At 42.3% G+C, this 17,636-nt stretch overlaps 1 protein-coding gene across 1 annotated transcript in view; it reads right to left on the minus strand.

The window, feature by feature from the left end:
* Window positions 1–5,489: 5,489 nt before the first annotated feature.
* LOC309569131 (NACHT, LRR and PYD domains-containing protein 12-like) overlaps window positions 5,490–17,636 on the minus strand; it is a gene marked incomplete at both ends in the record, with an annotated part of 147,791 nt that continues 135,644 nt past the window's right edge. The window contains 4 exons of the mRNA XM_082274893.1: window positions 5,490–5,559; window positions 8,017–8,175; window positions 8,589–8,759; window positions 11,005–11,178. Of these exons, the coding sequence (XP_082131019.1) occupies window positions 5,490–5,559; window positions 8,017–8,175; window positions 8,589–8,759; window positions 11,005–11,178 (574 nt within the window). The remainder of the gene's footprint in view (window positions 5,560–8,016; window positions 8,176–8,588; window positions 8,760–11,004; window positions 11,179–17,636) is intronic.

Consider the following 17,636-nt stretch of genomic DNA (forward strand, 5'->3'; position numbering starts at 1 on the left):
TTTTAAGCACGTGATTAGAGCCAGAGGCTCTAATAGGCTTAAAAAAAGGGTGGGCTCGGGGCGCAGTGCCACCCAGTTGTGTTACAATAGCGAGTGAATATTCGCTATTGTCACACGGCTCCTCCTCCTGGCCAATCAGGAAGCGGGTCCTGAGACCCGTTTCCCAATTGGCCGAAAGGAGAAGCCATGCCATTGGCCAAGGAGGAGGAGATGCAGAAGACTGATGGAGAAGCTGCCGCCGCTGCTGCTGCCTGTCCACATGTCTAGGGTGAGGGGTGAGTGAGCCGGCGACGGGTGTGTGTGCTTGTTTGGTCCGGGGGGGGGGGGGGGTATGGTGTGGTCCATCTGCCACCCTCCCCCGGCCCATGGAGCACCAGCCGCCACTGCAAGTCAATATTGACCTAAGGCATCCGACAAGGAGTTGTTCAGCATCTCAGGTGGCTCAGCAAGAACTACTCCTGGACATAGCAGAGGTCGTGGATTTAGAGCCTGGTCCTGACACAGTAATTAGACACTCCCAGAAGAGTAGTAGGCTATGCCATGTAGAGGAAGGAGGGGGCTGTGCTAGAGAATTGACCCTTCCAGGAGTGTCAGTTCTATAGCTAGTTCAGAGTCATAATGCAAGTCAATAACATTTGTTTATGGAAAGAAGAAATACTGCAAGTAAGCATTTACTATACAAAATATTTTTGTGCTTTTACCCGCAAATTTTTTTAAAGTTTCCAACATAGGCTGGAGACCTAGAGGGGATTAAGGAAAGGTGACTATGTGCTGCCAGGGAAGGAGGAATAACAGTAAACCTATTGCTTATGCGCTCCATGTAAAAAGCGCTAGAAAGAGCCCATATGGACATTAATAAATAAAATTTGAGCACAAACAAAAATAAGTAAAAGGTTAATATATTGTAGAAAATACCTAAATATGAAAAAGCTTTGTACATCATTGCTGCATCAGGTTAACTAAAAGTAAATACCGCAGTTTCTTCACTACTGCATTATAATTCTGAAAGTGACCATCGCACCACAGTAACTCCTGACCTTGGTTTATTCAAGAAAACCTGACGTGAGAATAACATACAGCCCACCGCTGCTAACTTCTTCTGAGAATACTAGTTGTCTGGTTGTCACGCTAGTCTCCTTGCATCAATTTTTAACCACTTGATCTCCGGAAGATTTACCCCCCTTCATGACTAGGCCATTTGTTGTGATACGGCACTGCTTTATTTTAACTGCCAATTGCGGGGTCATGCAATGCTGTACCCAAATAAAAGTTATGTCCCTATAGAGCTTTCTTTTGGTGGTATTTGATTACCACTGCCTTTTTTAATTTTTGTGCTATAAACACAAAAAGACCGTCAATTAAAAAAAAATATATATATATATACAGTATATATATATAATTTTTTTTTTAACTTTCTGCAATAAAACATATCCAATAAAAATGTAAAAACATCAAATGTCTTCATAAATTTAGGCCAATATGTATTCTGCTACATAACTTTGTAAAAAAAAAAAACCAAATAAGCGTATATTGATTGTTTTACGCAAACGTTAAAGTGTCTACAAACTATGAGATAGATACTGGAATTTTTATTTATTTCTTTTTTTATACTAGTTATGATGGTGATCAGTGATTTATAGCCGGATTGTGATATTGTGGTGGACAATCGGACAATAACTGACACTTTGTGGAAACCAGTGACACTAATACAGTGATCAGTGCTAAAAATATGGAATCACTTTACTAATGACACTGGGAAGAGGTTAAACATTTAGGGTAATCAAGGGGTTAACTGTGTGCCTAGAAGTAGTAGAACCGCACTCAGGTAGATGAAAGTAAAAATAATACTTTTTTATTCTTCAAATCATAGATGAACAGACAGTGCAGGGGAACAGGCAATCCAAGGTTAACGCGTTTCACGGCACATACAGCCGCTTACTCATAACCTCATAAAGGGTTATGAGTAAGCGACTGTATGTGCCGTGAAACGCGTTAACCTTGGATTGCCTGTTCCCCTGCACTGTCTGTTCATCTATGATTTGAAGAATAAAAAAGTATTATTTTTACTTTCATCTTCCTGAGTGCGGTTCTACTACTTCTTTGCACTTCATCCGGATGACGGGTCTTACAAGCACCAGGTTGGACTTACACACCTGAGCGGCTCTATCTCTCCCACACCCCTAGCTGTGTGCCTAGCCAGTGTTTTTGTGTACTATGAAAACAAAAATTTGGCGCAGAGCACCTATTTCCTTCCCTCAGAGGTAATCATCTAACCACATCCAGCCACACTCATGTGGCTACCGAAGACTTTTTACTTGGCTTTGCTTGGATACTTCGGCCTTGCAGCCCCATTTCAAGATCAGGGTAGTCTGAGATCACTAAAATCAAAGAGCAAACACAAGGACGCACCGCCTAGTGCATTATCCTTTTATTGAATAAAAGGTATAAAAATACTCACAAACAGAGTCTTGGTAAAATAATCTCAGAGCCTCTGAGGAAGAGGCGAAGCCTCGAAACGCCTAAGCCTAGCTTCAGAGGACGCTATACCTTGTGGTTCTGATGCAGATAGCACTGTATCCATTTGATATGCTTTTACCAAGACTCTGTTTGTGAGTATTTTTATACCTTTTATCCAATAAAACCTTTATAGAGGATAATGCACTAGGCCGGTTCGCCCTCATGTTTGTTCTTTGATTTTTGTGTACTATGTATGATGCTTTTACTAGGGAAAGAGATGGATTTTATTCCCTGCTTTGCAGGAACACAAAATCCACCCCTATACCTCCTATCAGAACAGAACTCTACCCGACACCTGCAGATTGGCTTCTGCTGTGAATAATCATGGCAGAAATACGTCATCCGGCACAAACCTGTCATCCTGTAGCAGTAAATCTGCTATAGGGCGGGTCAGCAAGTGGTTAAAGTCGCTAACCCAGAACAATCTAGATAATGTAAGTTCTTCTGACTTCTTTAAGACTTTCCTGCTCTGCATACTTGCTTCGGTTCTATAACTCAGAAAATCTAGATGCTACTTGTAGTAAGCTATGGGATATTGGGATGTTTGCAAATATATACATAAAAATATACCACAGAGTCAGTAACTAGAATTGTTACAGGAAGGTCAGCAATAGGAACCCCAATGTTTACCAATGACAGGTTTACTTAAAGCTGAACTTTAGGCAGATATAAAAAGACACAAATTAACCACTTAAGCCCCGGTGGATTTGGCTGCCCAAAGACCAGGCCCTATTTTGCGATTTGGCACTGCGTGACTTTAACGGACAATTGCGCGGTCGTGCGACGCTGTACCCAAATGAAATTGACGTCCTTTTTTCCCACAAACAGAGCTTTCTTTTGGTGGTATTTGATCACCTGTGCGAGTTTTACTTTTTTGCGCTATAAACAAAAAAAGAGCGACAATTTTGAAAAAATAATATTTTTCACATTTTTTTATATGAAATTCCCCCCCCCCAAAAAAAGTAAAAATCAAAATTTTTTAACATTTTAGGCCAATTTGTTTTCTGCTACATATGTTTGGTAAAAAAAAATCACAATAAGCGTATTTTGATTGGTTTGCGCAAAGGTTATTGCGTTTACTAACTAAGGGAAAGATTTATGTAATTTTTATTGTTTTTTTTTTTTTAACGAGTAATGGCGGTGATCTGCGATTTTTTTTGTGGGACTGCGACATTGCGGCGGACAGATCGGACCCTTGACTGACATTTTTGACACTTTTGGGGGTACCAGTGACATTACTACAGTAATCAGTGCTATACATATGCACTGTTACTGCAAAAATGACACTGGCAGGGAAGGGGTTAACTTTATTGGTGATGCAGGGGTTAAGTATGTCCCTAGGGGCGTGCTTCCAACTGTAAAGGGGTGTGGCTAGTGATGTAACCACAGAGACATATGATCCTACATAGCAGGATCGTATGATCTCTGCAGTTACACCAGGGAGAATGACAGGCGGCTTTGTTTACATCAGCCGCCTGCCTTTCTCCCTCTCCACCGGGAGATCGCGAGTGACCGGCGGACATCGGATCCGCCGGTCACACGCGCGGACATGTTAGGGAACGAGCGGGGGCGGGAGCGCGCCTCTGGCGGCGCGCGCTCGCCCCCTGGAGGCTCTCAGGCTAACAACGTAGTACTACGTCACTTTGCCTGTACGGGGCTGACGGCCGCAGTAAATATACTGTGGGCGGTCGGCAAGTGGTTAATGCCACTCTGTAAATATTAAAGGATAAGTCCACCCTAAAAGTAAAATCCCTGCATCTAAGACCTCCACTATCTAACACTAACCTATCTAACCCTGTAAAAAGAAGATATCAGTATAATTACCTTTTTTGAAGCCAATCCGACCCGATCCCATGCTGAGTTGTCAGTCGCGGCTTCGCTGTATAGGTGCAAGACACAGCCCACAATGGAAGTCCCATAGTAAGTCTATGGGTGAGGTCACTCCCCATTCATTTCATAGCCATTGGCGGCCGTGTCCTCTGCAGAGCTTCCACCACTGGAGATCGGGTCGGATTGGCTTCATAAAAGATAAGTATACGGATTTCTTCTGTATAGGGTTAGATGGGTTAGTGTTAGATCATGGAGATCTATAGATGCAGGGATTTTATTTTTAGGGTGGATTCATCCTTTAACTATTTCATTAATTTGTGAAAATACAGTAAGTATCTGAATTTTGACCTGGTTTTTGGCAATAATTCAGACTCGCATTGCCCTAGGCATCAAAGTTCCTTCAGATATCTGGGAGCACTCAATGAGACAGAGACGGCAGGTACGTTATCACAGAATGCTCGGCTTTATTCAAACAGTAAAAAACGTTTTATAGAGAGAGTTAAAAGGGAAATCCCTTTCCAGGAGATTATACATAGAATTGATACAAGAAAAGCAGTTTACCATTATGTGCTTCAAGTCACATACTTGTATGCAAGCCAAAGATAAAATATAATTGACACTATATCAATCGTGTCCTCAGGGTTGTTTTGACCACACAAGCAGAATGTTCTTGTTGAATCACTTTCAAGGGCATTTGCTTAGATAGGCTTTTTAATTAAGCTGAGTCTAGAGTTTTAATCACAAGATGTAGTCGAGGAAACAAAATGGAGGATAGATTTTTGCTTCACTGGTATCAGGCTTTTGCAGGCTAGGGTGTGAGAAAAAGATGCAGCACAAGGTGATAGGAGGACAAAGCAGGGTGATGGAGAGATGAGTTCATCGTTGCGCAGCTTCTCCTTCCTCTGTCCAGTCAAAGGTTGGAGGTGGATTCTAGATGACCTTGGCTCAAAGGAAGAGGGTTGGATGATGATGTCCTTCAGACTGAGGACATCTAGTGGCAGAAAAAAGTACTGAATGGGAAATCACAGGATTGAAATTGAAAATCGTAGAAAAAGTTGGTTTTATTGTGCCATTGTTATCTTTGGCTGGAGTTCTGCTTTAATGTATCGGTTGCAATAAAGAAAATTGGCAGCCTGTCGATGTTAACTGAGATCTTCTGTTCCAGTTTGTGGACTCCCAGCTTTTTTCCCATAAAGTGTACTGAAAGCAATTCTAAAAAAGAAATAAAACAATTGTTATTTTTTGTACTTGCTGGGAGAACGAGGTTCATCCATGTCTTCATACGTCTCTAGCCCTGATTTTAGCTGGTCTATCCCAATTTCTAGCACCAAGATAGGAGGGTTTGCTAGAAGCAAAGTAATTAAATAAGAGTTATGGCTTCTGCCAATCAGTAGCATCAAAGGCTACTTATACTAAATTGTATAAAAAAACAATATAAGATAAAGCAGCTTATCAGTCCTTAAAGCGTAACTCGTAAAATGTGAGGGGTGTACTCACTTCTGTGAGATACTGTATATGTGTATATAGTATTATTTTTATAGCTTAATGCAGTGCTATTTATTTCCAGTTGTACCCTAGTATTAGGATTATTGAGTCCAAAATCATGTGATAACAATTAATTGACCCGCCCAAATGGGTGGGCCATATGCTAGAAGCCATGTGACCTATCGATGATAAAAAGCTTAGCCATCTGTACCTGAAAATTAGCTCTGAGGAAGGGGGGGACACCCCTGAAACGCGTAACCATGGTCTACACCTAACCATGGTCTGTACCAGTGAACCACGCCCAGTGGACATTTCCGGTGGACTTATTGTTCTATTTTGTGACAGTTTTTTATCCATTTTTGTGATTATGATGTACATACAATTTTAACAAATAAATTGTTTTAAAGGTAATGCGCTAGGCTGGGGCGCCCTCTGCATTCTTTCTTTTCAGTTTCCTTTGGGTTTCCCCGACCCGTTGAGAGTGGCAGCACAGCAGGATGAAGACAATACCAGCTAGAAGTCGTGTTTCTAGCTATAACAACCCCTCAAGCGCAGGAGCATCAATTCTTTTTTTCTATACAATTTTCCTATTCTACCTGATGATATAAATTAGCTTTTCTCTGGCTCTCCTCACCTACATCTCTGTTCCAGGTAAGTGACCGGGAAAAAATTAAAGTGGTTATAAAGGCTGGAATTTCTTTTTTTTATAAAATAACACACATTTTATACTTACCTGCCCTTCTGGGGTTTTCCATTGGGGCTCTCCAGTCCTTCTGAGTCTACCCCAGAGCATACTGCTTGCTATGGGGCAGATGTTCAGGCTAGCTCCGGAGCCAGGCTGTGTGAGTCCATAGACACACACAGTGCAGTTCGGGCGTGCCCCCCCCCCCCCGCTCACAGGATTTGATTGACAGCAGCAGGAGCCAATGGCTCCAGCTGCTGCCTACCTGCCTGTGAGGATAGGAAGAGAGGAGAGGGTACAGCACCGGATCAAGATATAATTAAGGTAACTATATAGGGGTGAGTAGGCAATACTACTACTGGGGACATAGTTTACCTTAATGCAAGGAATTAGGGTTAAAAAAAATATCTAGCTTTTAGAACCACTTTAAAGCCAATTAAAAGGTCAGCATCACTGCCAGGCAACTGACATTTTCAAAAAAGGGTAGAATAATGTGCAGGGCCGCTGATAGGGGGGGGGGGGGCACCAGTACTCTTGTAGGGGGGCCCGGGCACACAGGGGGGCCCCAATAGCATTGGGGAATCGGTGTGGTCAGGGGGAGGGGCAATTACAGAAGGAGGCCTGTGCGCCTCTCTGCAGCAGCTGAAAGCCAGCCCCCCCCCCCTCCTGCCGGCTTTCACCTGCTGCAGGGAGAGACACAGACACAGGGCATCATTCCTGTAATTGCTTCTCTGACACCGATCTCCCTCCCTGCTCTGCCTGCTTCTGATCCCCCCTTCCCTTGTGCCCCCCTATCACTGTGATGCCCCCCAGCAGGAATGCCGGCTTCCCTGTCCTGTAAAAAAATAACAAATTGTAAAAAAAAAAAAATTAAACATTGTAATAAATAACTGAAAAAATTGTAAAACAAAATAAATGTGTAAAATTTTAACCTTAACCACTTAAGCCCCGAAAGATTTTACCCCCTTCCTGACCAGGGCCTATTTTGCGATTCGGCACTGCGTGACTTTAACTGACAATTGCGCAGTCGCGCGACGCTGTACCCAAACAAATTTGATGTCCTTTTTTTTCCACAAACAGAGCTTTCTTTTGGTGGTATTTGATCACCTGTGCGATTTTTCGCACAGGTGATCAAATACAAAAAACTATAAGCAAAAAAATAATAAAAACAATTTTGCAAAAATAACAATATTTTTCACATTTTCTTATATGAAATTCCCCCCAAAAAAATGTAAAAATCAATTTTTTTTAACATTTTAGGCCAATTTGTTTTCTGCTACATATGTTTGGTAAAAAAAAAAATCGCAAAAAGCGAATTTTGATTGGTTTGCGCAAAAGTTATTGCGTTTACTAAGGGAAAGATTTTTGTAATTTTTATTGTTTTTTTTTTAACGAGTAATGGTGGCGATTTGCGATTTTTTTTGCGGGACTGCGACATTGTGGCGGACAGTTCGGACCCTTGACTGACATTTTTGACTTGACTTTAGCTCTGGTCTACCTACCGAAGCTCTTTCAGGTTTTCCAGCAACTGGTCTGCGATGTTGCTGGATGCATTGTCCCCTAAAGAATTCCGTCCCACGTTCAGGACTGAGAGCCTCCTATTGTTTTTCAGTGAAAGAAGCAATGGGGCATGTTCATTGGTCATCCCAATCTTCTCCAGCCTGTTGGAGAAACACAAACCTGGTCATCTGGTCTTACAAGCAGTACTAAACCCAAAAGCAAACATTTATTATATCGCAGCTTACCAATTCTTACATGTGATGACTGCATTTGTTTTCTTTTCTTTTTTTTTAATGCTATTTTCTTTTGGGGATAGAGCCAGTAAGTCTGTTGTTTTCCAAAAGGAAAAAACAGTTTGCTGTAATTGCTTGTAAAGTATTAGCTGGTATTTGCTTTCAATTTGTTAGTGTATTTATATTCGCTAGTACATCTAACGTTCCCCTTCCCCCAACCTGACAATGCTGCTGTCCAAAGGTGCCCCCAGTGTGTCTTCATCTAGAGGAGGCGCACTAATACAGGAGGTGTGTTACTGGCCAGATCCCCCCCCCCCCCCAATGACTCTGGGATTACTCACTGTAGTTCCTCTATCCTGCATGTCGGACTGGACAGAGCTGTTATTAAGTCTCTGAAGTGAGGACCAACCAGGTGGTTATAGGACAGGTCAAGTTTCCTGAGAGACTGATTTTGACCTATTGCAGATGCCAGCTGTGAGGAGGAACTGTCTGTTAATTTGCTATCCTTCAATCTGCAAAAAAAAAAAAGTAAGGAAAATGTATGTAGACCATGAAAGAAAGAAAGAAAGAAAGAAAGAAAGAAAGAAAGAAAGAAAGAAAGAGAGAAAGAGAGAAAGAGAGAAAGAAAGAAAGAAAGAAAGAAAGAAAGAAAGAAAGAAAGAAAGAAAGAAAGAAAGAAAGAAAGAAAGAAAGAAAGAAAGAAAGAAAGAAAGAAAGAAAAGTGACAATACCATATTTGAACACAAGAGGGCAGCAAAACATTAGAATCACAAACCAAATATAATTATTGCATTAAAGCGAAACTTAAAGTATATGTAAATCCTCGCCTTATAAAACAATCCAGTCAGTTTAAAATAGACATGGAAGGCAAAACATTTGTGTATGGGTATAGTAAAAGAAAAAGGAAGGAAGGAAAGAAAAAAAGAAAGAAAGAAAGAAAGAAAAGTGACAATACCATATTTGAACACAAGAGGGCAGCAAAACATTAGAATCACAAACCAAATATAATTATTGCATTAAAGCGAAACTTAAAGTATATGTACATCCTCACCTTGTAAAACAACCCAGTCAGTTTAAAACAGACATGGAAGGCAAAACATGTGTGTATGGATATAGTAAAAAGAAATTAATGCCCCTTTCAACACCCCCCCACCCCCCCACCCCCCCCCGTTTTTTTTTAGTCCGCCTGAAAATCAGACATATTATTCAGACCATACCGTGGCTCCCTAAGATAGCTGGAGAGAGGATTAGGCATTCTCCACCCTCCAGCCTGCAGGGGGGCGATAGAGAGCTGGCACTGACACAGAGAATTTACCTGAGTCTCTGCACATCACTGCAGGGGAGTGACAGACTAGAGAAAGGAAGGAGGAGCGGCTTTCTTTGCAGTTTGTGGCCTGTGAGTACAGAGGGAAAGGGAGAGACAGCTAGGGGCATCTGCTGTAAGGAGGGACTCTGATGGGGGCACCTGATATAAGAGGGTCTCTGATGGGGCACCTGATGTAAGTAGAGACTCTGATGGGGGCACCTAATGTAAGGAGGGACTCTGATAGTGGCACCAGATGTGGGGGGCACTCTTCTGGGGACACCAGGTGTAAGGAGGAACTCTGATAGGGACACCAGAAGTATAGAGAGCCTCGGATGGGGACACCAGATGTAAGAGGGGACTCTAGTAGGGGCACCTGAAGTAAGGAGGGACTTCAATGGGGACACCAGATGTAAGGGGGCAGTCTGATGGGGACACCAGATGTAAGGGGGAAATCTGATAGGGACATCAGTTATAAGGGGGGCACTCTGATGGGGGCACCAAATGTAAGGGGGCACTCTGATGTGGACACTAGATGTATAGAGGGACTATGATGGGGACACCAGATGTAAGGGTGACACTGATGGGGGCACCTGATGTAAGGTGGGACTGTGATGGAGGCACCTGATGCAAGAAGAGACTCTGATGTGGGCACCTGATGTATGAAGCGACTCTGATGGGGGCTTCTGATGGAAGAGGGTCTCTGATGGGGGCACTTGATGTAAGGATGGACTCTGATACGGACACCTGATGTAAGGGGGCACTCTACTGGGGACACCAGATGTAAGAAGGGAATATGATGGGGACACCAGATGTAAGAAGGGAATATGATGGGGAAACCAGAAGTATAAAGGGACTCTGATGGGGACACCAGATGTAAGATGAGGCTCTGGTGGGGCACCTGAAGTAAGGGGGCAACCAGATATAAGGGGGCAATCTGATGGGGACACCCCTGCCCTAAGTGGACATTTTTGCATTGCAAAATTGTGCGCAATATCGCGTGCATCCCTGCAATGCACAAAAACACACAGCCCTTTTGCAGGTGTGCAGTGATGCCATTAAGTCTTAATGGCACAACCACGCACCTTGCTTTTATGCTCATTCACCTGTGGCCAAACCCATGGAAACAAGATCCCATGCGTTTTGGTGCAGCACACTTTTTAAAAAGGTTATACTGGTTTTTACAACTATTTGAACTTCTGTGTGCCGCTAAAGTGCTCGGGTCTGGCTTGAAGAAAAGGTGGCAACCCTACCAGAGACACAGTATCATGCTATGCACAATCACCTGGGGGTGATTTCTCCTTATTTCCTCTGGCTGTGACAATGTGGTCACCAGGACTGGAAGTGAAAGGAAATCTCCCAAGGTGGGGCCACGGGCACCATTAAAAAACCCCCACTGAGGTTCAAACTTTTCCCCCTATATAATATAAAATAACTCTGCAATTTGCACTTACATTAATTCTTGGAGTTTACATGATGGGCTGGAAAGAGCTTTCAATATGCAAGTGAACAGAGGACCAATCAGACAGCTTCCTGACAAATTCAGAGACCTCAGAGATTTGCTGGAACATATTGCAGAGTCCAGTTGGATGCAGGAACTGTCCAGCTTTCTGCCATCACAGCTCAAACTGTGGAATAACGCATAATAATTATAAAGTGTGAGGTTAGGAAGCGTATATCAAGCCAAAACTGTTTTTCAAAAAAATCAAGAAAGGGTTCAAATCTCGATCTAGAATTATCCTCACTCAAGGAGTATTACCAAACAGGAAGTGAGGGGAATTCTCCAACAGCAACAAAAATTACAATAGAATGTATTTTATTAGAGACCATTAAGGGTAAAACCTCTGCTGATTAACATTTTCAGATTCTCCAAAACTTCCTGTATGGTAAAACTTAAAAAGGAAGAGAAGGCAATCTCCTCAATGGAGGTTCAAATATCAGTAAAAAACCTGACAAGGACTGCAACAGAACCACGACCCACACTGTGCTTGTGGACTTCCATCAGTATACGGCTTCCTACAGTCCTGAACATAGATATCAGATTTTCCAGCCGCCCCCATACAAAGCTAGCCGACAACTTAGCTTGTATACATTTTGGAACCTTCTCCCTCTATTGAACAGTTTACACTCAATTTATACACACATGAGCACATCCCCTTCCTGATCAAATTACCACACACAGGTCAGGGGTTGCTTGATTACATTATCATATTCAGATGAAATTGTATACAGATATAGAATTAGCCTGAACTAATTATCTAGCCATCTGGACAGAACAATATATGAGTTCATTAACATTTAACAATGGAACAGACAGGCTTAACAGAATACACATCACCTCAATACACAAACAATAGGGAAAGCCTGTCTCTGACATTGAAGTTTAATACACATTATCATAGGTAAACACAGAACCCATTTGAAGCAATCCAAACCATTAAGTATCTGTCTTTAACTCCCAGTGATGGTGAGTACTGTCACATATCTTCCCCCCCAAAGGTAGACTAACCAGGTACCAGACCTCCAATCAGTCTGTGCCTGAGTTAGTCAGGTAACAAGTCCCAAAGAGTCAATCCATCATGGCAGCTTCCTTGATAAAGTTCCACATAGTTTGTTAGTTTGTCCCGGCCGGGCGCATGGAGCTCTCATAGCCGATCAGTCTGTGGAAGTCTGGTTTGGGCAGGCCAGACTGGGCTTCTTGGTCACCCTGTATCCCTAATAGACACGGGGTGACTTACAAATAAGAGGGACCTAGGGGGCTGAGAGAGGTATTTCCCAAACTCTCTAAGGTAAGCTGTGTTCCACGGGTCCCCCAAACAAAGTGACTCCCGTCACAAGGACTCTAAGGCTCGGTTCACAATAATGCGAATTTGAAGCGGGTTTTCCCACATCCAATTTGCATGGCAGGAGATTATGACCGGCTCGCTATGTGAACTGGAACCAACTGGAGTCGGTTCACATATCTCCTGGGCTGCTCCAGTGCGAATTTCACAGGAGTCCTGTGCGTCTTCTGGTCCATTTCAGGTCTGAATTTAGCAAAAATTCGGACTGAAATCAGAGGGACACGATGGACCCCTGTTGTGAGCGGCTCTGTGCATCAGTGTGAACCCAGCCTAAACCTTCCCATCTATATCCTAAATTACAACAAAGGTGTTTTTGCTAGACTTACACTTAATGTTAATATTTTACTAATATTGTATTATACTTGGCAAACACAGACCTTTGACATCTGGCTTATCAGCATAACTAAGCTTCATGGGGCAAAGTAACAATAATATACCTGGTTAAGAACTGATGTAAGACCTAAGCATCGTGGACCTTAGTGTTGGCTTTGATAAGTATGTGGTTACAGTTCCTACCTCGATGTGGTGACACCCTCCACACAGTGAAACAGGGGCCTAATTATAAAGAATTTACTTAGCTATTTGCCCAGTGAAAGTGTATATACAGTTATTTTGTGGAAATGGGGCAAATTTAAAAACAAAAAGCATGTGAGTAGGCGATATCCTGTGCTGTTTGAATGTAAACCATTGATTTTATATGTAAAATTCTGCATTTGGCCACTAGATGGAGTTAAGACATTACTATAATATAAATTAAAAAAAAACTTGCGCTAAAAATGATTTTAGAAACAGAAAAGTTGTGATTTTATGTGATTTAGAAAATGTCCATGAAGTCCAACACCAGTGAAGTGAAGGTTTTCAAATCATATAATCCTTACCGCAAATTGGTACCAAAAGTGAAATTCCTCCACCAAAATCAATTGGCCTCTTACCAAAATGAAGGGACCTGAAGGTCAACAACACCTTTGGCATAACCCACCAGGGCCTCTTGGACGCAGAGGAAACAGGGATGGGTGATTCAATGGGTATAGGTCCACATGTCCACCCACAGTTATAAGGATGGCATTCCCACAAAAGAAATGATAAAATCACCATAGTGTAAAATCGTACTTATTTAATCTAAAAAGTAAAGGTTGCACTTACAGCAGTTAAAAGGAATACCGCATGTAAAACATTAAGCCAGCTGGCTATCCAAGCACACCCATCCTTCCGGGATACTGTACATGGTGACGTCAGAACGTCGCGACCCAATGCGTTTCGTCACAGATGACACTGCCCTGGGGCACATTCATGGACATTTTCTATATCACATAAAATCACAACTTTTCTGTTTCTAATATCATTTTTAGTGCCAATTTTTTTGATTTATATTGTTTATTGTGTTTATCTCACATATTGTTGCTGCTATCATTTTGTGTAAGCGCACATATGTTTCCTGTTAGACATTCCTATAATACTTGGCCCTCTCTAGTGGCTGAATGCAGAATTTATTTTTTATTTTTTGCCCCATTTGCACAAAATGTACATGCACTTTCACTGATTGGATGCAAATTCTTTATACATCAACCCATTCATATATAAAAAATATACAACTTTTTTCAGCTGCATGTGGAAAATAGGAGAAATGGTTAATGCAAAAAGAGCAATAAATTCAATAATTAACAGAGGAATCACAGTACTGATCTCATCTCTGTCAGTTCACTTTATCCCGCAGACACAACTGTAAAGCAATTGTCTGATTATATTGTCTGTGATAAGCTGACAATCTTTTATTCACTATGCAATACAGTCTATCACACTAGCTCCTGGAAAGGAGAACAGATAGCCCAAGATATAGCAGAACTGTATTGCAGCAAAATATTATAATTTTAGAATTATGAGAGACAGTCACTGTGACAAAAACCATGTGGTCCAGCAGTCAGCTCTCTTTAGTCCTCTTAGACAGACAGAAAACAGATGAAATCAGCTCCAGCCTCTGTGTGCTGGCCTCTAGGCACTGAACACCTAGAAATCACACTGGGGATTTCAACAGGTGGTCTCAATGACATCTCTTTCAGCAGAATTTTTCACTCTACAAGTTGCCACATGTCTCTCTTTTCAGTAGCTATCCCATAGAGGTAAACGGTGGTGGCCATTTTGGAATAGCCTGGAGTTTATTGCTGGCAAGCTGTTAAGAACAGATTAGTCTATAGTGCCAGAAAAGTTTGCCACATAACAGCACATTTACCAACTGTCCCGGATTTGCCGGGAGAGTCCTGATTTTTGCTATGTTGCCCCACAAATGGTATGTCCCAGGATCACAGTGTGAGGCATACCTCTTAAAAGTGTGGGAGTGTGACTGTACTCACCGTCACTGGGAGTGAAAGACAGATACTTAATGTCTTGGATTGCTTTAAGTGGGACAGTGATATTTGTCAGCAATATCTCTCAAGAAATATGAAGATTTAATCCCACTTTACACTGTGAGACCTATAGCATGTTGCCATGAAGTCTGACTCCTAAATAATCATAGCAATACGTAGATGTGTATTCCATGTACTTCAATGTAGGAGATGGACAGACTGTCGTTGGCAGTCTTGTCCTATTGTCTATCTATTGAGGTGGAATGTGGATTGTGTTAAGTCTGCCTGTCCCATTGTTAAATGGTCTGTCCAGATGGCTAGATAATTAGTTCAGGTTAATTCTGTTTCTATATACAATTTCATCTGCATACTATAATGTAATCAGGTAACCCCTGATGTGTGTGGTAATATGATCGGGGGGGTCCATGCTGTATATAAATTCTGTGTTACTGTTCAATAAAGAGTGATTCCAGTACAAGCTCAGTTGTTGGCTAGCTTTGTATGAGGGCGGCTGGGAAAATCCTGTATATATGTTCATGACTGCTGCAAGGAAGCCGTATACTGACGGAAGACCACAAACGCAGTGTGGGTGGGTGGGCGGTTCTGTTACAGGGAGTATCTTGAAGACTGGCCTCAGGTGGCAGTACATTCTGCCATGTACAATAGCAGAATACAGGCATGGCCAACATTTTTGAGAATGACACAAATATTAATTTTTACAATGCCTGCTCCCTCAGTTTTTATGATGGCAATTTGCATATACTCCAGAATGTTCTGAAGAGTGATCAGATGAATTGTAATTAATTGCAAAGTCCCTCTTTGCCATGAAAATGTACTTAATCACATAAAAAAAAAAAAAAAAAAAAACATTTCCACTACATCTGTGAAGAAGTTTTCAGGGTGCCCAAGAAAGTCCAGCAAGCACCAGGACCGTCTCCTACAGTTGATTCAGCTGCAGGGACCGGGGCACCACCAGTGCAGAGCTTGCTCAGAATTGGCAGCAGGCAGGTGTGAGTGCATCTGCACACACAATGAGGAAAGCCTTTTGGAGGATGGCCTGGTGTCACCAAGGGCAGTAAAGAAGCTACTTCTCTCCAGGAAAAACATCAGGGACAGACTGATATTCTGCAAAAGGTACAGGGACTGGCCTGGGGTAAAGTACTTCCCTGATGAATCCCGTTTCTGATTGTTTGGGGAATCCGTAAAATACTTTGGAGAAGAAAAGGATCAGGAGATGGAATGGGGACAGTAAAAGAAGGGAAGGATCAGAGAAGACAGGATCAAACAGCCTTTTTACACAATGCAGAGGATTAACTCCTTAGGTTTCACTGTGAGTATAACAAGCATGCTTTACTGCATACACACACTGATTTTCCTATTGTGGGTTTAAAGTAGTGATCGACCCCGATTATCGGCAATGCCGATATGTTGGGGGCCGATATGCACTTTCCCCGATATATCGGAATCGGCCCCTGAGGTTACCAATATTGCCGATATTTTGGGAAAGTGCTTGTACCGGAGTGATGACTGTAACTAGAGGCATCACCCCGGTACCGGCGTCCATAGCCGATGGTCAGCTGTCTTGCAATGACAACCGATGCGGCTGAGAAGCCGCTCGGCTGTCATTACAAGGAGCATGAGGGGACGTCCCCCCCTCCTGCCGCCTTCCACGGCTCGCCCGGGTCTCCCATCCCACCGGGAGACCCGGGTATCCTACCTGCGCGGCCGCCGAACAGAAGACCCGATCAAAGCCGCATTCAGCTCTGATCGGGTCTCCATGTAAAAACCCATAAGTGATGTCATGACATCACTTCTGGGTACTCGGTGGCAAATTCAAAAAAATGCGAGCATTCAAAACAGCCAAACTTGGCATTTTGAATGCTTTTAAGTGCAGAGGAGGGGTTTGGGGTCTTTTGGACCCCCAGATCCCTCCACCAGAGTACCTGTAAAAAAAAAAATGTAATATTCGAAAATATCGGCCAATATCGGCCAATACCGATATCCGATGACCAAAATATTGTTATCGGTATGGGCACTAAAAAAATGATATCGGTCGATCACTAGTTTAAATGCTGCCTTCCGCACTACCACTCCATTGCTCTCTACTGACAGGGGAGGCTGTGTCTGACCAGTTAATGATTACTGATTACTGAGTGCATTAAGTCTATTACCTTATGGATTGCAAAGTCATATTTCTAAGTGGAGATAAGACTTTAAAAATAGAAGTTGTTAGATCAATGTCTGTTTCACTGGTTATTTTTCTTTCACTTCAATAGGGCATTAACATAAGTGGAGTTTTCCAGCAATGCTTTCCATTCAGCACAGCAAAAGAAACTTTACTTACTTGCTTTTAGAGTTTTAAGCAGCCCATAGAAGATTAATTTTTTTTTTCATTCAACCAGAGTTGATGAAGTTTAACCACTTGCCTACCGAGCACTTTCACCCCCTTCCTGCCCAGGCCAATTTTCAGCTTTCAGCGCTCTCAAGCTTTGAATGACAATTGCGCGGTCATGCTACACTGCACCCATATGAAATTTTTATCATTTTTTTCACACAAATAGAGCTTTCTTTTGGTGGTATTTAATCATCTCTGAGTTTTTTTATTTTTTACAAACAAAAGTTAAAAGACAGAAAATTTTGAAAAAAAAAAGTTTTTCTTATTTTCTGCGAGTAAATTTTGAAAATAAATAAATTTTTCTCCTTCACTGATGTGTACTGATGAGGCAGCACTGATGGGCACTGATAGGCTGCACTGATGGGCACTGATGAGGTGGTACTCATGGGCACTGATGAGGTGGCACTTATGGGCACTGATGAGGTGGCACTAATGAGGAGGTACTAACTTGCCGCACTGATGAGCACTGATAGGTGGCACTGATGAGCACTGATAGGCGGCACTGA

Source organism: Pelophylax lessonae (genome assembly GCF_965119305.1).
Source record: "Pelophylax lessonae genome assembly, chromosome: 13".
Classification (NCBI taxonomy): domain Eukaryota; kingdom Metazoa; phylum Chordata; class Amphibia; order Anura; family Ranidae; genus Pelophylax; species Pelophylax lessonae.